The sequence below is a fragment of the Carica papaya genome, chromosome 4 (assembly GCF_054855325.1).
Source record: "Carica papaya isolate Zhongbai chromosome 4, ASM5485532v1, whole genome shotgun sequence".
In the NCBI taxonomy this organism is placed as follows: Eukaryota; Viridiplantae; Streptophyta; class Magnoliopsida; order Brassicales; family Caricaceae; genus Carica; species Carica papaya.
This window is the reverse complement of record NC_142312.1, coordinates 1,395,894-1,419,444: the sequence shown is the minus strand read 5'-3', so window position 1 is coordinate 1,419,444 and position 23,551 is coordinate 1,395,894. Positions and strand designations below refer to the sequence as shown.

Here is a 23,551-nt window from a genome sequence, read left to right as displayed (position 1 = left end):
CTTAAAAATTTGTTCAATTATACCTAAAATTTATAACAAAATTAATTTATATCGGGTATTATCATATTTTAAAAAATAAAAATAAAATTAATATGATAAGTATTTAAAATTTTTAAAATATAAAGTAGAGTTTAATTTTTAATCATCTACAAAATTATGCAGTATATAATTTTTTAGTATAAAAATAATTTTGATGATATATAATAATTAATTGTATTAAAATTTTTAAATACAAATAAATTTAATTTTTAATTAACTATAAATTATACGTATTATAATTAATTTTAAAATTATTTATTTTATAACACGAAATAGAGTTCCAGTGAATTTTGAATCCCAAAAATCGTAGTAGTAAATGGGCTTTAGCCCAAACCAGCGATAGAGGAATTTACAGTCGCAGCTTGTATTCTTTTGTTGTGCGTTTGACTTCTAACTTGCATCGTCGAAGACTTCGAGGAAGAAAACAGTCCCGAAGATGGAGTACGAGAACAAGCTGGTGCTTGCTCCCATGGTTCGAGTTGTGAGTGAAACTAAAATTAAATATTTTAATATTTATCCATTTTAATTTGTAGCTAATTTTTGAAAGATCTAATATGTTTCTTTTGTTATGCGGTGATTCTTCTCCAGGGAACCCTACCGCTTAGGTTGCTTGCTGCTGAATACGGTGCAGACATTACGTACGGCGAAGAGATTATTGACCATAAACTCCTCAAATGTGAGCGAAAAGTCAACGGTACTACTTTAATCTGTTTCTTTCGAGCAATTTTTTTTTCTTCATCTTGATTGGAGTGTTCTATAGTCAAGGGAAAGAAGTGTGGTTCTGTGTGTCTATATATATGTGTGTACGTATATACACGTAATAAAGTTTTCTCTGTAAGTCTGCATCATATGTATGTCCATGTAATGAAGTTTTCTCAATAAGTCTGCATCAGAAATGAAGGTGTTAATTCAATCCAACGAGTTGACCATTTGTATGGAATTTTTTTTTGCGTGCGCCGATGGACTTGATTTGCTTTGTTGTTTTTTTTCTTTTTTTAATGTGTTAATGTTAGCTCGGTGGCAATCGTGATGCATAAATTATTGCAGCTATCACCATGATTTATGAATTGAAGAAACAGACTAAATTTTAGTATGGCCTAATATATATTTTACTCTTGCGATAGGCGAGAGTAATAGAATAAGTTTGAAACAAACATAAACGTAATGATTAGATATTTGATATATAAATTTAAATGTAATTCACATAGTTGGCACATAATTGAACAATTTTGTTTGTAGACTCAACTCCACGATGATGGATTTCCATTTCTAGTTGTCAAGTGATAGTCATAAAAATAATTAATTTAATTGAACATATAATCGACTTAGAACTCAAATATTGTTTTTGTTGAAATCTTTGTCTCGCTTATATTGCATTTCGGTTTCTGTTCCCATGGAATTAACATTTGAATTAAACCCAAACTAAAGGATTTGCAAGTTGCTTAACATGTTTGTTAGTAATAAGAGGTTTTGTGTTTGCACACGGGGTACTTGATAGGGGTAAGTTGATGATAGTTGATGTTGGCAGTGATGCTGCATTAGGTCCATTCCAATAGGATCAGATGTAATGTAGACCAGTAGTGAGTTGCATAAACAGAGGCATATATATTTTTAAATAAAAATAATATCTATTCACAGGCATCAAGGATTTGCAAATCTATATGCAAAAGTATTTAAATGTCTAGTAAAATCAATCAGGCCTTCAAGATCCTCACAAGAATAAAGAGGATGACTCTTAATTAAAAGACTTAGGGTCTACTGTCATGTTTAATTAAGACTATAAAAATTAACTTCTATACCCTTGATTATTCTCCTATCTTTTTTCTTTCCAAGCCATGCAGAACGTAGACAAAAGAATGAGGCTTGTTGAATTCTTCACTCTACTAATCCTTTTCCATTCCTAAACTCATCCCTCACTGTTCTAGCCATCCCCTAATTAATACCAAGGAGACTGTAACCAAGAGTCCACAATCTGTTAGCAAACAAATACCACAAGAGGATCTGTTTGCACAATTCTGTGTCTCTCTTGCACAAGAAGCAACCATTAACCAGTATTCTGTCTCTCCTAATCAACTTGTCCGCATTTAAATGCACTCTTTTTGCTGCTTCCCAAGCAACGATTAACCGCATTCTGTAAACAGAGGCATATTATGACTTATCGAAACGATTCTGAGTTAGAAAGTTTGAACTATATGTATTGTAATCTTAGAATCATTACCGGAGAGCACAGGTGCCTTATATCGGTATCAGTTGTTTGGGCTGAACTGCATTGTTCAACATGTAAAGGAAAGAGCCTCATACTAGTTTTGAAGAAATTCGCTGATCAGATAAGGTATACCGATGAATGATAGATCTTATATGCTCTAATGGGCCTCTAAAGGTGCTTGCTACTAAATGTTGAAACATGTGACAATGCTGATTATAGGTTTTTTTACAAATTATATATGTAGTTGGTTTTTCTTACCTTATGGTAAATTAATAAAGTAGTAAAACATATTTTTTTAATGTAAGAAGTTATAGTGTTTGTTTGAGGTGATGTTTAACTTGAGGGGAAACCAGTTAGACAAGTCCAAACAAACTCCAATTCGGGCTCCAACTGAGATTACTGTAATCTCTCTGAATAGGCACCACAACTGAGATTACTGTCTGTACTTGCAATTTGGATATGTGAGAAACTATTCTTGTACAATTTAGTCTACTGTTAAAAGGAATTGGGGTGCTATTTTATGTCTTAGTTTTTCCCTTCTTTTGTTTTTCCTGTGCCCTTTTCAGAGATAGTTCAAAGGATGTCTTATTTGCTTTACTTGGACATTCCTTCTTTTCAAATAATACTTCTTTTTCTATTAAGAAAAAAAAGAACAGCCAACTGTTTTTGCAGTTGAACCTATTAATCCAAAGGTTCACTATCTAAATACGAGTCACATATTGTAATTCAGCACTTTAGTTATAGCTCATTTAAATTCTAGCAATGAGAGTAAGCCCAAAGAGCAAAAGGGCGTTACTAAAACATTCTTCTTCAATTAAATACTAAACTGCATTATGTATTCTGTGTCATAATTTTACTAAAGCAAATGCCTATTTTCCAGCCAAAATGGTCCTTCTCTACCCATTTTCTATGATCTAACCAAATAGGTATATTCATGTAAAAGGTATTGTCTTGAATATGCTTACGTTGATAAGTAGATTCGTTGACCTCTTCATGTCATGTATATTTAATGTTGAGATGTCTAGGTTTGTAGTAATATCAGTTCTGTGCTGTAGATTGGGAATATTCTATTGATAGGAGGCTCTTGTTGTCTTTGAGGTTTTATGTTTATGAACTCGAGGAAGTGAATTGAACATTTTCAGAAAAAAAGTTAATAAAAAATTTATCACTCTAGACTCAACTAGTTATTGATCCATGCTTTTATTTTTTTCAAAGCTCTAATGACAACAAGGAGTGTCAACATCTTGTTGGTTTCAGTTTAAGAATGAACAGCTGGGCAGGTAGAACAAAACCAGAAACTATATGACTTTTGATCCTTGCAAGAGTATAATCAGGCATGTTTTCTCCCTTTATTGGGTATTGCTTTCATTTTGCTGAGTGGGGCTTGCTTTTGACAAGTTAATGTTAAAGTCATAATTTTTGCTAATTTTGAAATCCTGACACCTGTTCCAGCCAAGAAGCACTGATGTGCTTGGTCGGCAGCGTAAAAGCAAGCACTTTAGTGGACTATGAAAGAGTTTGTGATAATATCTATTGATTTTAAATGGTCATGGTTCGTTCCAATTTTTGAATTTGATAAATTACTTTAGAAAACATTGATGTTTAGGTTACCAGCTCTATATGGTGCATATTACGTTCAAGAGAGGAATTACCAATCCTATACTAGTCGTATGGAGGCATTGATTAAATGGTAAATTTTCTGCTCCATACTTAAGATAAATAGCTATATTAGCTCTTTCTTTGCACTTTCCAGTTTGATAATCAGTAAATGGTTTTAACTTCTGAGGAACCTCAATAAAATTATACAGCTATAAGACTGTGTTAAGTAGATTGAAAGTCATATGGAATGGGTGGAACTGCAGTAGGCTTTTGGTTTCAAATTAAACCTGCTTGGTTTTGGCTTTGATGTAGCATGGCTGAATAATTGTTGGTTTCATATTTTTGAGGACTCAGGAATGAATTAAATAGGGGTTATCAGTTACTTCTGGACTTATTAATATAATGAGAATACTCAGGAACCCGCCAGTTGTCTTTTCATTTTATCCAATTTGTATGTGTTTGGAAGAACTTTATTTCTTTCAACATGGTATCTTGGCTTTCACTCGTCTGTTGTCAGCCAAGTTGACTGTTATTTGAGTTTCTTTGATGTTATTGCTAGTGGAGGATATGCTATTTCTTAAAATAATGGAAGTTAACATTTGGTGCATTGCTTTCTTTTCATTTGAGTTTTAGGGGACTCATATTTTCTCCCACTTTTCAGAATACATTGGGTCGACTGATTTTGTAGAGAAGGGAACAAACAATATTGTTTTCAGAACGTGCCATGAAGAAAGAAATAGGGTAGTTTTTCAAATGGGCACATCTGATGCTGTGAGGGCTCTAGCTGCTGCTCAAATAGTGTAAGTTGCTAGTGGATTTTGTTCCCTTTATTGATGAGTCTTAGATAATTCAATGAAGACAGTTGTTTCTCTCGTATGAACTAATTGGACTTGGAACCTGCATCTGTAGCTTACTTAAATGGAAAGCTAAACTGGCCTAAAAAAGGTGGAGCTTAATTTCTTTTCTTTTTCTTTGTAAATAAGAGTCATCAAAAACTGTAATAATAGGTTGGTTGAATGTTACAACTTTTATTCTAGCACTAGAGCATGGGGATTTAAAGTCAGAAAGTTCTTTAGGTGATTTCAGTTTTTGTTGTAACAGAGTGATCTCCAGTTGCTGCTAAACTACCTCTTCTGGAGTGGGCATAACTTTTTATTTTATAAACTGAAAACTACAAAGCAAACAGTTCTCATGTTGTCTGATTACTTGAAACTTATGTTGCATTTGTTGGGTTTTTCTCCATGGAGATACTTTTCACTTTGAAAAGTTGTTATTTAGGCTTTTGCATGAAAGCTACTAGAACCTAATCTGTTGATCCAATTCCATTTTGAAAACTAAAGTTAGGAAGTGATACCTCTTAGACCTAGGTGTGCTTGTCTTAACTGCTGCCTCCAATATTACAATGATTTGCCATGTTGAAACTCGTTGGTAAGTTTCCAAGTGTAGTTAATAATATGCTGTTATGCTGACACATCTGCTAGGAATGTGTTTTTTTGTTTAGTTTACATTTTAAAGAAAGTGGAGTCATTACGGAATTCTCCTTGTTCCCCTCCCCCTCCCTCCCCTCCCCCCCCAAAGAAAAAATGATTAAATGCTATGAACAGTGTATTCCTTTTTCTAGGTGTAAAGATGTAGCTGCAGTAGATATCAATATGGGTTGCCCGAAGTCATTTTCTATTAGTGGGGGTATGGGCGCTGCACTTTTGGCTAAACCAGAGCTCATTCATGATGTATGCCCTGTATATCATTTTGAAAGTCCCTTTTTGTTCTTTGTTGAATGGTTGCAGTTTGAACTCAATGCTCTGCCTTTTTTTTCCTAATTAGATTTTGACAACACTAAAGAGAAACTTGGACATACCAGTTACATGCAAGATTCGATTGTTAAATTCATCAGTAGATACAGTAGAACTGGCAAGACGAATTGAGAAAACAGGTGTTTCTGCCCTTGCTGTCCATGGAAGGTGATTTTGAGTTTCTGCAATTCATTTTTTGGAACCTCGATAACTTTTGGCAGTTAAATCTTTAGTTTGAAATTCTATTATTTGATGCCATCCTGTGGTATTACATAATTTACCTATATTAAATGGAACATGAGTGCTCATTGTATCACTGAGAACAATTGATGAGGATATATGAATTTTCGCTGTTAAGTAAGCTGACAAAAAATGTCTAGCTCCTTGCTTTATGTCTACAAACAATGTGGTAAAACCATCTTGCTTGCAACTCGGGGGCATCAAAAGAACTAATTGAAGCAATTTAGTAGAAGTTAATTAAAAAATATCTTATTTCTTGATGATTGTGGATGTTTGCATTTGTTCCTTTTAAATGAATGCAGAAAAGTTGCAGATAGGCCGAGGGATCCTGCTAAATGGAGTGAGATTGCAGATGTTGTAACAGCATTATCTATTCCAGTTATTGCGAACGGTGATGTATTTGAATATGGCGACATTCAACGCCTTAGAAATGCAACAGGTAAATTGAACTGATTCTCTACAACTTAAAGTCTCTAGTATTGTTCATTTTAATAATTTAGGTACTTATTCTTTTAAGGTGCCTCATCGGTGATGGTGGCAAGAGGAGCTCTCTGGAACGCTTCAATTTTCTCCCCAAAGGGCAAATTACACTGGGAAGATGTGAAAAGAGAGTACATTAGGAAGGTAAATTTTTCAGTGGCTTAGTCTGATACAAACAGAACTTGTTACTTCATTTCCCTTTTTACTGGCTGAAAAATTTATTGTTCAAAATTGGTTTAATTCATGTTTTCTTTCATTAGTTGGTCATTTTCTGTACCCAGCATTTCTGATATGCAGATTAAGCTTGCTACATATAACCTAATTCCTTGACTTTAGATGGCTTACTAATTTTGCACTTCCATTCCAGAGCATCTTATGGGATAATGATGTTAAAAGCACGAAACACACTTTGAAGGAAATGATAATACGTCATTCTTGTCTTGAGCTCTCTGAAGGGAAGGCTGTAATCAAGTCAGAAACCTTGGCTGATCTAGCGTAAGTTGCCCTCTAGCTACATGGATAACTTTTTTGTTCTGTAGTACATATTTGAAACCTTTTCAAGCGCATTGCTTTTGCCTTTTATTTTACAGTTGCACTATTCATTTCAACACTTAAACTTTGTTACGGGGGTATTCCATATCTCATTTGATTGGATTACTCTGATTTGCATCACCTCGCAAATTAGAACTCCTGGAAATTCAATCCTAGCCTTATTACAAGAGTGCAAATGCAGGGGGTACTATTTGTTTATTTTAGATAGTACATCAATTACATTACAGACTTATTTAAAAAAAAATCAATTACATTACAGATGTTTCGTTTGATTAAAAAACTGCTTTTGATTATAGATTTATGATGCTAATATGGAGTAATATAGGTTGTGATTGGGTGGTATGGAGGAAAGTGATTTGTCATTCATGTCGCAGTCCAAGATCAACCTTGTTTTTTATTTGAGCCTAGCCTTGATTACGTGACTTTTTTGTCAAAGTAACTATATGGTATATACACATAAAATGCACCAACTGGTGCAACCTGTATATACAGCTTTACAAATCTATCAAAATATAAATCAAATGCCCTAATTCTTAAAAGAATAAAGGAGGTGACCTTAAAAAAAAAAACCTAGGGTCTGAAAACTAAGTATCTTTGATTCTATCAAAAAACTTTTATGGCCTCAAAAGTCCTTTGTTCCTCTCTTTATAGAGATGGTTTCGTAAGGGTAGCTAAAAGGATGAGGCCTAAAATCTTTTTGAAACCTTTTTCCCCATGAATGCATGTCTCAAGAGCCTTGATTACTTTACGCTATACTTGCAGTTCACAGCTCCTTTTCTTCTTAGCCTTGACTATTTGTCATTTATGACTCATGCTATACTTTGACTTATGTTTAAGAACGAGCTGCTTCTCTCTGGCGAGCATTTACCAGGCCTCTAATGAAGAGGTTTTTCATGTAGTGTAGATGTAACAAGAGGAAATACAAGAGGGTCACAATTAGTTCCTATAAAAAATTAAGTCTTTTTTCCCAAATATAGGCTGTGGTTGGCAGTTTGGATAGGATAGCGTAGGATACATTAAGTACTTAATTAGTCCATTGGGATAGTTTAATAAGTGTGTGAGTAGAATAGTATACAAGGGCAAGTTACCACATTACCCTTAAGGAAAATCCACATCAAAGGAGTTTTTTTTGGCACTTCTTTGACCCGTGAAATACAAATATATCATCATGAAATTTAATACAAACATAGATTCAATCTGAATGTGTATGAAATATGTAAATTGTAATTAAGTTCTAGAAGTAAAATTAGGAGTATAATTTTTTTAAAAAAATTAAAGATAAAATTAAGAATAGGAGATACTTAAATTAAATTTAGTTAACTGTATCTTCATTGCAACGGTTTTCTGTCCTGAGCTTCAGATTTTTGACTTTTGATCTTTCAGGCAACTTTATGGTGAGGAAAATTACTACGGTGTTGTCGGCGAGAATCGACTGTCAATGAATGGTTATCGATGAGCATATCGGCGCCATGAATCTCGAATAGGAAGCAACTTGCAAAACTACCAAAAAAAAAAAAAAAAAAAGAACCAAACCCAATTTATTACTCCACACAAAAGCATTTCTGGAAATTTGTTATTTGTCTTTGTCATTTTTTTAAAGGTTGTGTTTGGTCGATGTCATCTCTTTGAATGGAAAATTTTATGTATTCTTTGGTGCAGCCGAAGTTATATAATACATATATTATACTACCTACTGGTGGTACGAAAATCATGATTATGCTAGAATAAGAACATTTTTTTTTTTTTCATTTAAAGAAATATTATTTTGCAGTGGGAATGCTTACATATTCATTTGTAACACAGTTGCACATTTAAGTAAAACACAAAATGAAAATCAAACCAAGTTATTGTATTTCACAAAGTCTAAGTTTATATTTATAGAAAATAATTAAAATTAAACAACTTGTAATTTACTGTTTAAGATATAATATTTGAATAATAATGGTAATCTGATAATTGATGGTTTTTGGATATGAATTTACCTTGGAATAAAAAGTCGCTTCCCCGACTTGTAGTAATGAAATGCGCGAGAAGCTACACAATGTCGTAGACATTCGGTACACTGTAATGTAATAATAACAATGATTATAACACAGTTCGCCAAAAAAATAGGAATATTAAAATACGGACGCTATTCATTGTACATTTCTCTGCATTATTTCCTTTTTCTTCTGTTCTTCACATGATTTCTGATGTCCGATTAATCCAACGGCTACGGTTAATGAGACACATCCAACTCATCCGTAGTAGATTCCATCCTCCCCCTCCTCCTCAAGAAGCCGGATAAAACTGGAACTAGATAAATCAGAAAAAAGCGAAAATTTCATCAAAGATCTCTCTCTCTCTCTCTCTCTCTCTCTCTCTCCTATATTTCTTCCTCCACTGGAGGTGCGTTTACTTCCCACCAAGGTTCTTCACTGGTTCGCGGCTTTCAATTCTTCTTTTTTCTGGTACTGAAACTCTCTCTCTCTCTCTCTCTCTCTCTCACTCTCACTTCCTCAGTGTTTTTCATGTGTCTGAGTTTATATGCGCTTTTTCAGGGGATTTATATGTTTCATTTCTAGGTGTTTATGTTTGTTTTTCTTCTCCGTAATTCTGTGTCGTTGATTTGATCTATTTTTTAAACTTTGTTTTTAATTATTCTGAAATGAGATTTCGTATTTACGGTTCATCTTTCTGATTCATTGAGGTTGGTTTGCTGATTGCTCTTTTCCACGATGACGATGCTGCTCGTTGTTATCTTTTTCAATGATCTTCCTTTCTTGAATGCTCTCCAAGCTTTGAGTTGATCTGTTAATCCTAGCATTTCTTTGTGTGCACTTCTCCACTGGTTTACTTCTGATTGCAATTTATTCAGTTTGGACTTTGATTTGGCGTTGATGCATATCCTTTCCAGCTTAGTCTCTTTTCTTTTGTTAATAATGGGTAAGTTCAGTGCAATAAAGGATTAAGGTTTTTAGTGCTGTTTAATCGACAGTGAGCTTATAGGTCGTTCTTATTCCATGTCCGCTGTCTATCCATGCATTGCCTGGTCGTGATGTGCTTGTAAAAAACTTGTTTGATTTTCTTGACCATTTTGTTCTGTCGGGTGGATTTATGTGATTCGGATATTAACTGAAAGCTAGTTTAGTTGAACTCAGGATGTTTCATTTTTTGTATGTCCAAACTGTGGCTTAGATGACTACAAAACTTCTTTTGCTCCACCTAAGAGAAAACGAATTTGTTGTATAATTGTTGCATTAATTAAACCAATTTGGTGTCCTGTAATTATGGATTAACTTATTTTATTGTAATTACTCACTTAACTTCTAGTAAAATAACCTCTGGCTGTTTCCGTGTAATTAACCAAAATGAACTCAGATGTTCTTGAACAAGCCGTGGTTTCTCCTGAGAAGGTTCTTCCCAGAAAAATAGGGCATTTTTTAATATTAAAAGAAAATGACTAGCTTGACTTCTCTGGCATTAATTGAATCTACGGACTTGTTTTGGTATCTAGAATTTGATGCTGGGAAAAATCGGGAAATTAGTTTCCCATGCATCTGGGCCTCTGGCGGATTCAAACCAAGATGGTCATCAGGGGAGAGCACCCTCTGACCACTTGGGCTATCTTCTCTGATTAGCTTATTTTAAAAACTTTTCTATTTAACTTAAATATTTGTTTCTATAGTTTTATTGTTCTTTTGGACCCTATTGACTAGGAAAGTACTTGTTTTAGTTTTTTTTTCTTCTTTTTTTCTTCTTTAGTTACTTTTCTGGCATTGGTGCTACACTATTTAGGACCAGCCTATATATTGGAAAAAAAGCTTTAGCATTGTACTCTTGAGTTTCGGAAGAATTCATAAAATTTACAGAAGACTCTTTGGCTATTCCGCAAAGAGACGGCGCTTTGATATTGCATTGATTTTTGTTTTTTTTTTCTCTTTTTGTTTTTTGAAGGATTGGAGGATTCAGTATCCTGAATTGATGTGCTCTCTTTTTCCCTTTATCTAACTCAAGTTTTTTCTTTATCGTCCCCAACCAACCCCACCACTCCCCCCAACCCAAAAGAAGGAAATTTGCAGCAGATAAAGATAATTATTCTATTATGTATTCTTAGTCTTCATAAGAGCGGTCAAGCCCTTGCTTGATTAGTATAGGCACCTATTCCCTTTCTTTTCTCTCGCAAATATTTTATTTCTCTTCCCCCATGCTTCAATTCTATTAGGCTTTGGTTCTACATGCCAGATGTGTGACTTACAAAAATTAAAACAGCTGCTCTTTATATTTAAGTGTTTCCCTTGCAATGGTATTGTCCTTTTTTGAAGTTGCTTATTTATCTGTTATGTTGTGAAACTTACTTGAAGCCTCCATTTACTAAAAGCTAGAAGCCCTCTCATTACAGTTAATCACATAAGTTTGGTACGCGCGGAAGCTCACGCAAGCAGTAGTCTGCTGAAGCTATCTTTAGCTAAATGGCATAGTAGCTATCAGAAAAGGAAATGTAACTTGAACATATGAACTACTCAAGAAATCTGATGAACAGCATATTACTTTTACAGTAGGGCGTCTTACTTTTAGCTCATAACAACTAATGGATAAAACTTCCGTGCAAGTCTTTAAATCACAAATTTCTTCTTTTCAGTCTTTCTTTCTTTATACCTTTTCACATAGTTTTCCCCACAAGTCTAACGTAATTCATGGTTTCTATGCTGTTTGTATGTGCACATGTGGTTTTTATATTTGAGTTATTTATGTTAATTTGCTTGAATTTATGTTTTGAAATTAGTATTCTTTTTGTGGTTTTTTTTCTGTCTCTTATTACAAATTCTTGAGTCCTTAGCATCAACAAATCAATGTCTGAACTTCACTTCCTGGTCCAGAATCCCAGGGAGTTAGCCATGCAAATTTCTGTATTGGAGCCCAAGTGATTTTCTTTGGAGTTGATACTTAAAAAAAAAAACGCTTCTGTTCAAATGATTGATATATCGATGACTTTTCTGAGGATTCTCTTCCTATCCTTTGATTTGGAGATGAATCTTTTATTTTGACAAGCAATATTTAAGAAATTGGTGAAGAATTTTTTCTTTTGTCCAAGTAGTGGTGATCGACCCAAATAGTCCGGACAGGCTAGAGAAGCAGAGGCTTTTACCACTGTGGTTGACTATGTTTTCTTGAACTGACAATTTCATCATCTTGATTTTATTTCAGTGATCAAGCAATTTGTTTTCTTTCATTTTCATGTTCTTTCGCATTTTAGTTTATTGCCTTGCTCTATGGTGACTAGAAAGTCCAAGAACCATATGGTCCCTTTTGCTGCTGGCAATTTGGCAGCATGGGTTAAATTGCTTGTTTAAAAATGAAACATATTGTGGAATTCAGGACCTGTTCATGTTTTGATGTTACTAAAAATCTTTGCACTCAAATTGGAGCACGTTCATTTTCTCCTCATTCTTTTCAGGTGTAAGTGTAAAGGACTGAGAATGGAGCTAAATAGCATCAAGGATGCATTTGATCGAGTTGCGAAGAAGCAAAAACTATCATCTTCTAAAGCACAGGAAGTGATAGACCTGATTATCCAAGAAATTGAGCAAACATCAATCATGATATCATCGCAACCTCATCTTGATCATAAGATTATCCTTTCTGAAATGAAGCAAAGGTTGCATGGCATTGCTCCACTTAGCCAATTAGAAGGCACACAGAAGGAACTGAACATGGCAATAAACAAGTACCCAAAAATTCTTGATAAATCCTTCAATTCAGACATATCTAAAGCCTACAGGAATATTGACTTTGACACTCACACTGTCAGCCAGATAATTGCTGGCCATTTTTACCGTCAAGGCCTCTTTGAAATTGGTGACTGCTTCATTATTGAGGCTGGGGAACCAGAATCTGCTGCTGCTGTAATGAGATCCCTTTTCCATGACATGAATCAGATAGTAAAAGCCATGGAGAATCGGAACCTAGAGCCTGCATTGAAATGGGCTGCTACCAACTCTGATAAACTGAAACAAAATGGATCTGATATTCAGCTGAAGCTACATAAGCTGCAGTTTGTAGAAATACTAAAGCAAGGAAACAAGGATATAGCTCTAAATTACGCCAGAAGCAACTTTCATGAATTCGCTTCCACAGATCTGGCTGAAATACAGAAACTCATGGCCTGTCTCTTATGGGCTGGAAGACTTGATGTGGCCCCTTACCCTGAACTGTTATCACCATCCAACTGGGATGTGGTAATTAAGGAGCTAACCAGACAATTCTGCAATCTCCTGGGCCAATCATACGAGAGTCCGTTAAGTGTGACAGTGGCTGCAGGGATCCAGGGTTTACCTTCTCTTCTAAAGTTTATGAATGTGATGTTGGGGAAGAAGCAGGAATGGCAGACTATGAAGCAGTTGCCAGTGCCAGTAGAGTTAGATAGGGAGTTTCAATATCATTCCATCTTTGTTTGTCCAGTGTCCAAGGAACAGTCCACTGATGATAACCCCCCAATGATGATGTCCTGCGGGCATGTGCTATGCAAGCAGTCTATCAATAAGATGTCGAAAAATTGCTCAAAAACCTTCAAGTGCCCATACTGCCCTTCTGACATTGATGCTAATCATTGTAGGCAGCTTTACTTCTGATGTTACATATACCTTAACTTGTACATGGGGTTTGTATCAAATCTCTCTCTCTCTTGACTGGATCAAGATGTTGTAGAAGTACCAAATCAGTGTGATGTTGTGCTGCATAAAGGGCTCTGGTGGAGGATGGCAAAAGCAGGTATATTGTTGTTTGAATGTACTGTCTTTGATGCACTTGTGAATAGAAATTCTTTTTGAGAACGAAAGTAGGTTGTGTAGTTGACCCTTTCCTGTTTTACTTGTAGTAGTAAGGAAATGCATCAACTTTAGGTTCTGGACACGGAATGGAATGGCTGTTGCATTCGAGCATTCTTTCCTCTAACAACACCACCATATGCAATCTTTCATTTTTTTTTTTTTTTTTTTATGATTACTATCTAAGTGGCATTTACACTTTAGTTTAATTTTCGTTTAATTTTAATCCATTTTGAGTTTTAGTTTTGTATTAGTCTTAATATGAATAATTAGAAAATAAATTGTTTTGTTTGAGGTATCATGATTTTGGATTCTTTTGATGGTGAAAATTTTAACCCAGAATTTTCACCATCAAGGAATTCAATGTGCAAATAACGATTATTCAAACCTAACAAATTATATTTTAATTATGCTTATTAGACTGATTCGAGAATTAGAACTGAAAGTTGAATGAGAAGTGAGTAAATGCAATGTTACTGTTGTTATATCAACTTCTTATTTTTAGTGTGGCTTTTCATCTTTCGACTATGGGTCTGGATTTTTCTTCCGATTTAAGTGGATTGTGGATGCTGGCCAAGTCTTGGGTGGGCCACAGGCCAACTTATGAACTAGTGGATAATGAGTTAGGGTTGGACATGGAAATCCCCTTCTATTCTTTTATTTTCTTCTTCTTTGATAATCTTTCCTTACCCATCACTTTGATTGGGGTGGGGTACCCAATTTTGACCAGATCAACACCTAATAATGCTGTTCATGCATGCATATGTACATGCATACATACACAAACATGTATGTATATGTACAGTTAATAGTGGATAACAAAGTTCAAAAGATCTGCACCTAAATTTTCAATTTTATATCTTCTCTCATTGACAACTCGTACTGATATAGATTTATAAGTTGTACTTCATCTGTAATAAATTCAAGTTTTCTGGGTAAAAATAAAATTCTAAATGCATTGATGTATGGGAACATATGCCCTTAAAATAAAAATAGGAGAAAATAATTTCAAACACAACTAAAGGATATCCCTCAAAAAAAAAAAAAAAAAAAAAAAGAAAAATCCCTTCCTATCAGAACGAGAAATATAAAGTTTTCCATTTCCAGCAACATTATGTAATGTTAAAAGTAAAACCAGATGAAACCAAACTGTTATTGTTTTGTTTTATCTGTTTTTTGAAGATTTCTCATTATCCAAATGGGATAAGCTGTCGAGTGTTGAAATGATTTGTGATAAAAGTTGGGGCGTCCCTTGCAGGGTTAACCTACCCCATGCAATGCATCATATGAAATGCCTTCAATTAATCTTTGCATTATTCCATAGGTACCCCATCCCCCCCCCCCCCCCCCCTCTTTCCTTTTCTACCTGTACTTTTTCTTGTCGTTTCTCTTGATCATTTTTGCTTCTCCCATTCTTAATCTCTCTCTCTCTCTCTCTCTCTCTGTATCTGTCTGTTATGTATGTATGCAGATTTTTGTTTTTTGGGTAAATGTTATATGCTGATCTTATTGAGCTGAGTTCTGCTTATACCAAGTAAGTTTACTTAATTATTTGAATTCTAAATAAAAAGTTGTATTTTTTTTTCAATTTATACTCTTATTGCCATTGTTGAGACAATAATTTAAGTATACAAAGAAAGAGGCAAACTTCTGTTTGTTATCTGTTAATTCTTTTAATACCCAAAATTTGCCATACTCTGCACCTCTGTTTCTGTCAAATCAAATACCATTAACGAGAAGAACAAAAAAAAAAAATTGCTTGAGAATCTTTGCCCAAACAACTCCTATTCATAAACCCATAACGATTTCCTTATAAACTTTTGTCTATATTTATATATGCGTATGTAATTATTCCTTTGGGAAATGTTAATTACCAAATTAATGTGTGAGAAATTAGTCATTCTCTTCACCCAAGTTGTCCATCATATCAAGATGTGGAAGATGCATTTTACAAATGACAATATTGCAAACCAAAGAATGTGCCCTTCTTGGGATTTGTTTAATTTAATTAATTATTAACTAAATATTATAAGCTCTCCACCTTCCACTTAATTATCCAAAAATTAATTTTTTTTAATTAAAAAAAAAAAAAAAAAAAAAAAAGTATGCACTCATCACCACCACTTCAAGAGCTTTTGAAGTGTCCCGCAATTTAGGGAAATCATTAGTACTCCCAAAAGCGAACGAGAGCTGCCCCTCACCAATTAAAGAACCCTAATCAATTAAAATTTCATTTACTTCAAAAAATCATAGTAATTGCCGGCTGGTAAAACTTTTTCTAATTCCCACAAATGGGTCTAATGTAACAGAGAAATTGCAAGAGAAGAGTTGTTTGTTTTTATTAAAAGGTGATAATTAATAGATTGTTTGATAGAGCACAGTCGGCTTTTTTAACCATGTGAATACAAGTTTGTCATGTTAACCCAATGATTACCTCGTTTTTCTGGTTTTTCACCATGTATGTATTATGATATCTACCCCCATACATCACGTGAAGAATTACACGTGAGATAGTATCGAACATAAAGATGAAATGTGAGACGGTGTTATTACAAGTTTTTGAGTTATGATGAAAAAGAGTAAAATGAAAAATATATTTTCACTGTTTAATCATAATCTATATATAGTTGTGGATTATAAATTTGTTGTGTTTCTTTCGGTCCATTCGAAATATAAATCAGAGTGATGAATTTGTAAAGCTCAATGAGTTAATAAATTCAATTCATCCCTTTTAATGGATCAAAAAATTAGATAACAACTGAGATTCAAAACTAAAAGATATGTTGGTCCAGATAAGAAAACCAGAATGATGTTTTGTTGAGAAAGTAGGGTTTAGAGGGGTTTGCAGTGCGACAATGAATCATTGATGATGAGGGGGTTTAATGGTGGTGAGTGACGAAGGAGAGAAGACTTCTTTTTTTCTGGGCTGTTTGATCTCTCTTTTTTGTGCATGTCGTTATTAAACAATGCAATACAATATATATATATATATATATATATATATGCCCTCTCACAATCCAAAACTTATATGAGAAATAGATTAACAATCCATCCTTTATTTCTTTATTACTAGTTCCATTTAATTTAACTCCACTTTCCTATATGTGTGTGTGTATACGTTGTAATTATTTTTGGTAAGCATATATATATATATATATATATATATATATATAAGTATATATTTAACATGTTTAGTTTAAGCTTATGTACGGACTAAGAATTTGAAGGTAATATAAATAAAATATTAATATGAAATTAAAAATATCAGCAAAATGAATTAAAATATACGAATTAGATTTTAAAAAAATAAAATAATATTTAATTATATATTGAGAAAGTAAATAATTAAATTATACAAATAAACAATTTCTGAAACGTTAATCCAAATTGGTTCAACTTTTTTGGGTAGTAGTGGATGAGGTCCCCATTGATTTACTTTCTTAATTAATGTGGGAATTCCCTAATTAATTAGCATGATTAGTCTTTAATTTAATATACAAAAATTAATTTTAGATTCTGGGTTTAGGCAAAAAAAAAAAAAAAAAAAAAAAAAAGGAGTGCAAATCATTCTATTGCGTGACACAGGAGACACCCACCAAATTGATTTTCATATTTTTAAAGAAAGAGAGTAATGAAATCGTCGTTGAATAAAATTGCAGAGCAGCGCCGTAAACATGAAATCTATGATTGCATTAACTCGGGAGGAAACAAAATCATGTCTTGTTCCTCTTTACATTTTGCCACGGCGATCATTAGAAACCCAAATCAAAAGAAAATATTTTTCTCCACTTTTATATTCCATATTTAACAACTTGAAACATTCTGAAAGATAATTAAGATGGTCAGATAATTAATTTATATGTATGTGTTGAGAGATGGGCAGAAGGGTTTTTGGCACGACTCAAAAAGACTCTTACTTTGGAATTTAATGCTTGAAAAATCAAAACAAGAAAGCAAAACAAAAACAAACCCACTGCAGATGCCTACGAATCCATTTTTACCAGCTGCTGCACGTTCCATTGATGAGACCCAGCAACCCATACAAATAATTCATTCTCAAACCACAAACAAACAGACATACTCTTCTTCTTTCTTGTTATGGATTTACATTTGATGATTTAAATTTCATGGGTCGTGATTCTTTAGTTTAATTTGAGAGTCTTTATGAGATTTATTTTTGATTAGGCAAAACAAATACCAACACTTTGGGTGATAATGAGATGGGGAGAGTTAATAAAACAAAGAAGAAACCGTCAGAGCCAATCAATTTTTATGTGGGGGTTTTGGTTCTCTGCAGAAATCAGAAAGGACCTAAACGTCTGGTACTGCTTGTCGCTATTATGCGCCCGGGTCCACACTATTCACATTTTTCTATTAAAAAAAAAATTATATTATAAATTTACATATTTGCCCTCTGTGTTACAAAATGGTAAGAAAAATTTTATGATGCGAAAAGTGAAAAAGGAAGTAATTAAAATCTAGCGTTCTCAAAGCCGTGCAAATCGCTGACTCTGTTCATATGTTTCCTCATTATAGCCACTTTAGCCAATCTCTCCGCGGCTTTCCAAGCCGATGTCGGCGTTAGCGGCTCCGCTTTCTCCTCTGTCCGACCACCGCCAGTTCTGTTTCTATGTTGCTGCTGATCGAGCCGATGCAGCTCGGCTTCAATGCTGCGAATGTTGTCGTCGGCGGTGGTCGTCGTTGACCTGGATTGTATCAAGAGTGCTCGAGCCGAGGACAACTGATGATGAGCTCCCGAAAAATCATTGCGCTCGATTAATCGGCGGGATTCTGCTATGGCGCGGGTGCTGATGTGGAGATTTCTCAGCCGTGCGATGGTAGGGGAAGAGGATCGTACGGCCTGGGGTCTAGGTACGACGAGCGCGTGCTCTTTAGAACAGATCAGCTCCTGCGATGAAGGGTCCATGTAAGAGAACCGTACGGACAGGACGTGGTGGGACCCGACGGACGGAGCTGGCACTCTCAGTTCCACCAGTAACTCCCGCTCTTCCTCAGCGTATAGATCACCCAGCCGGATCGACCCGGATCCGAGCGACGCGGGTCGACCTGTTAGAGAGTAAACTGAAGCGATGTCCGCCGGAGCTGAACCGGAAACGAACCCGAGTTTAAGGTTGAGATCCTGAACCACAACGCTTAACAAACCGCGAATACACTGGCTAAATGCGTTCTCGGAAAGTGGCTGGTAACACGCGCCGGCATGTCCCAAATCAATCGCGTGGACTGGGATTTCCAGAGGAGAAATGCGCGTGGTGGAGACGAAAGGGGATGAGCGCATCTGATTGGAATGTTTGTTGTGGGGCCGGTCGTTTTGACCGTCTGTTAAGACAATTATGGTGGCGACGGGGTTTCTCTGCCGTCGATCTTCGATCACCTTGGCTGCCTTTTTCAGAGCGTCGTTCACGCTCATCCCTTGCCCGGCGCCTCCGAGCGCGTCTACGATTCGACGAGCCGATCTACGTCCGTCGGTCGTCATCCTCCTCAGTGGCAGCAACCGCTTGGAGCTCCCGGAGAATGCAACGATGGACAACCGGTCCGTCTCTCGCAGCGAAGATATTACCGATCTCATGGCACGTTTCATCATCTGCTGCTTCTGTCCATTCATGCTCCCACTGACATCGAGCACTGTGACTAGATCCACCGGAGCCCTACGTGCCCCGTGCGCCGCCTTCGACGGAGGGGCTCTGACTCTGAGCATCACAGTATAACTCTCGTAGCTCCTCCCGACCGCCAATACAGCAGCTTCGGGCAATAACATGACGTCGACGCTCGGAATTGGATCAGTTAATGATTGATTGGATAAAGGAGAAGCGTTGACGAAGAATCCTTGAAATTCATGGTTCTCTTGGCATTCTTCATCGTCGTTCTCTTCCGATTCAGGTATGGGATTGAACTGAGCGAGAGAGATGGGAGATACCAACGGCTCGTCATCGTTGTAGACTCTCAACGTCTTGGTTTTAACTTCTCGGAGCTTGAACTCGGATTCCGATTTTGATTTGGGATTGCTGTTGTGGTTGTGGTGGAGAGAAAGCAACGGCGCTTCTAGTTTCCAGCTGGAGCCGCACACAGGGCAAGCCAGTGGATGCTGCTTGGCCGCGTGGGCGGCGACGCAGGGGAAGTGAAAGGAGTGTGAACATTCGGCGGTGAAAATCGCAGTGCCTTGCCCTGCTTTCACGCTCTGCAAACAGATTGCACACCTGTTCTGATGCTACACGAAAAAAAAAAAAGCAACAGTTAAAACGTAATGAAGAAGATACAATTATACAAAAAAATCATGATGGAATTTCACTATAGACATGGTATAATAGAATCATACAAGTATATATGAACACATGGTATGGAAATGCTTACTTTTGAGAGACGCAGGCTGGCCTTGAGGAGGGAGAAGCTAGAGGGTGATCTAGGAGATGATGGGTTCGAGAAGTGGAACAACCTGGGACTGTTGCTCTTCTTTGGAGTTGTGTTAGTGGTGGCTGCAGCAGTAGTGGTGGTTTTGCACTGAAGCTTGGGACTATTTGGTAGAGACGAAGTGGGTATGGTGGGGGTGGGGGTGGGGGTGAGGGTGGTGGTCCGGCATCGGAGACTCGGGCTTGAAACCTGCTGAGATTGCAAACGAGGCGTTGATGGGTTTGAGAAAAAACCGAATTTAGAACAGATTCTGGGACTCTGACTGTTGCCGCAATGTTGCTGTTTCTCTGTTGCTATCACTCTCTTCTCCTTCTCTTTCGGGATTGACGTGCAGAAAGCTCTTCTCCATCCAGTCACCATTGTCGACCAATCTGGTAAGCTCTCTAGTTCTTTTTATGCGCAGAGATTAATTCTATTTTGTGCTAGGGGAGAAAAAACTGAGCTGGATATGATGGTTGAGGGGACAAATAGAGAAGAAAGGGGGTTGAGCAAGGAAGTTTTTGAGAACTAAAAAGGTAAACAAGAAAGCAAAGAGGGAAGAGAAGAAATGGATTAGATTAGATGGAGAAGACGACCCCCAAACCCACCACTTTTTATATAATTTTTCAGCTTTTCTCCTCTGTTGCTATTCCTATATATAAGCTGTTTGTCTTTCTATCGACGTGCTCTTTCCATATTTCTCTTTCGAAAACTCCCAAAAGATCACTGCTTTGAAAAGGCCTCACTGCTTCTCCCTGCCAAAAATTTTTCCCAACTCTCTCTCTCTCTCTCTCTCTCTCTCTCTCTCTCTCGATCACTGTCTGTATCTCTATCTTTATCTTTGATTCTCTCTGTCTTTTTTATCTATGAGATACGATATGATATGCTATATCACACCCACACAATTAACCAGGTAGAGAAGAAGAAAGTTACAATTTTTACACTTCACAAATATACCAAGGGCAAAAAATATTAATTTAATTAGATTACATCTTACTTTTTGATAAGATTTGAAGTCTCAATTCTTTCTAATACAATAATTACTATTTAAATCATTTTATAATCAAAAGATTAAGCCACTAATACATATTTAATAAAAGAGTTTTTTTAATTGAAAAGCATTTTTGCTTAAAAAGAAGGGAAGCCTTAAACGCAAGAAAAGTTGGGGATTAACAAACGAACCGGCAACTGGAGGTTTGTTTACCTGTTTACCCTACAGTAATCAAAGGTCAACGTTTTGGCTCCTCCGGTTAATCACCGACCAAACCGTCTCCCCTCTCGTGGGCTGCGGACACGTTTTGCCTCACTTTATTTATTTCATTAATAAAATACTAACTAATTAATTTCTTGTGAAATTACTGACAAAGTTTGGCGTGGATTTAATGCTATAAAATTCGATTCAAATATTTTCTCAAGGGTCGGTCCATTTTATGGTCAGGTTAAATTAAATTAACAAAGAAATTACTTTGGCTTATTCATTTTTAAAATATTTTTAAATACAAATAGCTAATTTATATTAAAAAAATTTATTAATTGCAAAAATATTTAATTTAAATGAAAATTAGTGTTATACTGAAGGTTCTCAACCCATAGGATTCCAAATACCTTTACGATGACAACCTTTTCAGTGGGGCATTTTTTAATATTAATGGGGATTTTTTTTTTTAATTTTTATAAAATATTTTTTTAATTAAAAATATAATAAATTTATTTAAAATTTTAATTTAATATAAATATATAAATATAGGCAGCATATTTACCTAAAAATTGAATGCCCACTGTTTTTTATTTCTGTGTTCTCACCCTCTCTAGTCTAACCAAAATTATGGAATTATTATCTTACATGACTGACACATTATGGAATTCAGTTCCATTTATACAATGAATTATATATATATATATATGTAATTATTATGAGAAATAAATAAATATGTTATAATTGTAACTCTACAAAAATTATATACTCACATCCAGCATCCCTCTAAATTATAGTTAAAAGTGCAGAACTGCACTCAGTTTACTTTTCTACATTCATATTTTTTTCTATATAGTTTTTCATAAATTACACGTTTTATATATATATATATGTATTAAATAACTTTCTCACTAATAAAATGGTAACCGGAAGATCGTAGTGAAATTGGAATTTTGTTTTTTTGTTTTTTTTATTAATTGGGTACAGCAGTGCAGGGTCAGGTTGTACCTTTCCAAATAAAGCATCTACAACGGTTGATATGACGGTTTGAAAGTAACTGCTTTTATTTTCTTACCTTGCCAAAAAGTATCTCTTTTTTTAAGCACGGTGAAAAAAAAATAATAATAACCGGGAACATCACGTGTCCTGCTCGTTCTTGACGCCGTTAGATGCGCTGACTATTCATCGCATTGGTAAGAGTACCCAGATGAGACGGCGTCAGTCAACTCCAACCCCATGTTTGTATTCAGCTTTTTACCTCGATAAACGCCTCCTCACTGGATTCAGCTTAAACGCCACAGTAAATCCTCGTTACTTGAGTAGTTAAATTTTAAATATTTATATTTATATATATATGATATATATTCAATTAAGTACCAAAATTTGTTCTCGCTGTTTATTATGTTTATTTATATATTTAATTTGAAGATTTTACTGTTTCTATTAGCTTAATTGTGAAGACTGTAACTTAGATATAAATAAAGTTATAAATAAAATTCGTAAACCAAATAATAGAATTAAGTTTTACATTCCTTACATAATATTTTATAATACTCAATAGAACTACAGAAAAATCTATTCTAAAATAACAAATGAAAATAAAAAAAAATAAACTAAAAGCAAATAATTAAACAATTCTAAGATGATCTTCACTGGCTTTTGAAAAGAGTTCAAGTGGTAAACTATTCACAATCTCCGTATTAATCGGGATCTAGATTTTATTTTTCTTGATTTGAAATAATTAATGAATGAGTAAAGTACACTAACCCAATAAAAATATCATATTAATCACAAATACGGAAAACTAAAGATTGTTAAAAATAATAAAAATAACCAATGAAACCCTTAATTTAATGTAAATTCGTTTATTATAAAGAAAACCTTTAATTCTAAGTTTGTGTAACAAGTCTTACCCAACAATAACTTATGAAAACTCGTTCCCCTTTTCTGGGTACTCAGTAAGTCTTTCACATACAGATTTTCAACAGTATAACAATCAATAACGCAATAACCATATCTTATTTTATATTCACAGTTCACTTAAACAACAATATAGTTTAACAAAGCAAAATAACTAATAACCAAAATACCGGCACACAATGTAAGGGAAATAATTAACCAAATATCCAAAAGGACCCTAAAAATCATCATTTGAGTTATGCATATTATAATAGTATAAGCAATACAGGAAAATGAATAGGAAATCAAAATGACCATGAACTAACCGGTTCCGGTT

The 23,551-nt window shown here is 35.0% G+C and overlaps 3 protein-coding genes across 19 annotated transcripts; 2 read left to right on the top strand and 1 right to left on the bottom strand.

The window, feature by feature from the left end:
- Window positions 1–365: 365 nt before the first annotated feature.
- LOC110809067 (Aldolase-type TIM barrel family protein) lies at window positions 366–8,617 on the top strand. 15 transcript variants are annotated; one of them, XM_088217193.1, is made up of 12 exons: window positions 502–520; window positions 628–733; window positions 3,461–3,579; window positions 3,698–3,761; window positions 3,852–3,935; window positions 4,506–4,644; window positions 5,466–5,574; window positions 5,669–5,805; window positions 6,180–6,316; window positions 6,395–6,501; window positions 6,725–6,852; window positions 8,293–8,617. In XM_088217193.1, the coding sequence occupies exons 6-12, from the start codon at window positions 4,598–4,600 to the stop codon at window positions 8,363–8,365; spliced, it is 738 nt and encodes a 245-aa protein (XP_088073319.1). In that variant the 5' UTR covers window positions 502–520; window positions 628–733; window positions 3,461–3,579; window positions 3,698–3,761; window positions 3,852–3,935; window positions 4,506–4,597; the 3' UTR covers window positions 8,366–8,617. The 15 variants fall into 15 exon arrangements, with proteins under 15 accessions (XP_021890468.2, XP_088073312.1, XP_088073319.1 ...); XM_088217195.1 differs by lacking the exon at window positions 3,698–3,761; XM_088217190.1 differs by having other exon boundaries at window positions 3,461–3,761.
- A 581-nt stretch (window positions 8,618–9,198) lies between these two features.
- On the top strand, window positions 9,199–15,818 carry LOC110809068 (LisH/CRA/RING-U-box domains-containing protein). Of its 3 annotated transcripts, none has more exons than XR_002538744.2 (3): window positions 9,199–9,359; window positions 12,347–13,659; window positions 13,769–15,818. XR_002538744.2 is itself a non-coding variant. In XM_022034777.2 (2 exons), the coding sequence occupies exon 2, from the start codon at window positions 12,369–12,371 to the stop codon at window positions 13,518–13,520; it is 1,152 nt and encodes a 383-aa protein (XP_021890469.1). In that variant the 5' UTR covers window positions 9,199–9,359; window positions 12,347–12,368; the 3' UTR covers window positions 13,521–15,818. The 3 variants fall into 3 exon arrangements, 1 of the variants encoding a protein (XP_021890469.1); XR_002538743.2 differs by having other exon boundaries at window positions 13,766–15,818; XM_022034777.2 differs by having other exon boundaries at window positions 12,347–15,818.
- A 2,150-nt stretch (window positions 15,819–17,968) lies between these two features.
- LOC110809050 (E3 ubiquitin-protein ligase WAVH1-like) lies at window positions 17,969–20,963 on the bottom strand. The gene is made up of 2 exons (XM_088217184.1): window positions 20,085–20,963; window positions 17,969–19,941 (listed from the first exon to the last, which is right to left on the bottom strand). The coding sequence occupies exons 1-2, from the start codon at window positions 20,499–20,501 to the stop codon at window positions 18,187–18,189; spliced, it is 2,172 nt and encodes a 723-aa protein (XP_088073310.1). The 5' UTR covers window positions 20,502–20,963; the 3' UTR covers window positions 17,969–18,186.
- Window positions 20,964–23,551: the final 2,588 nt, after the last annotated feature.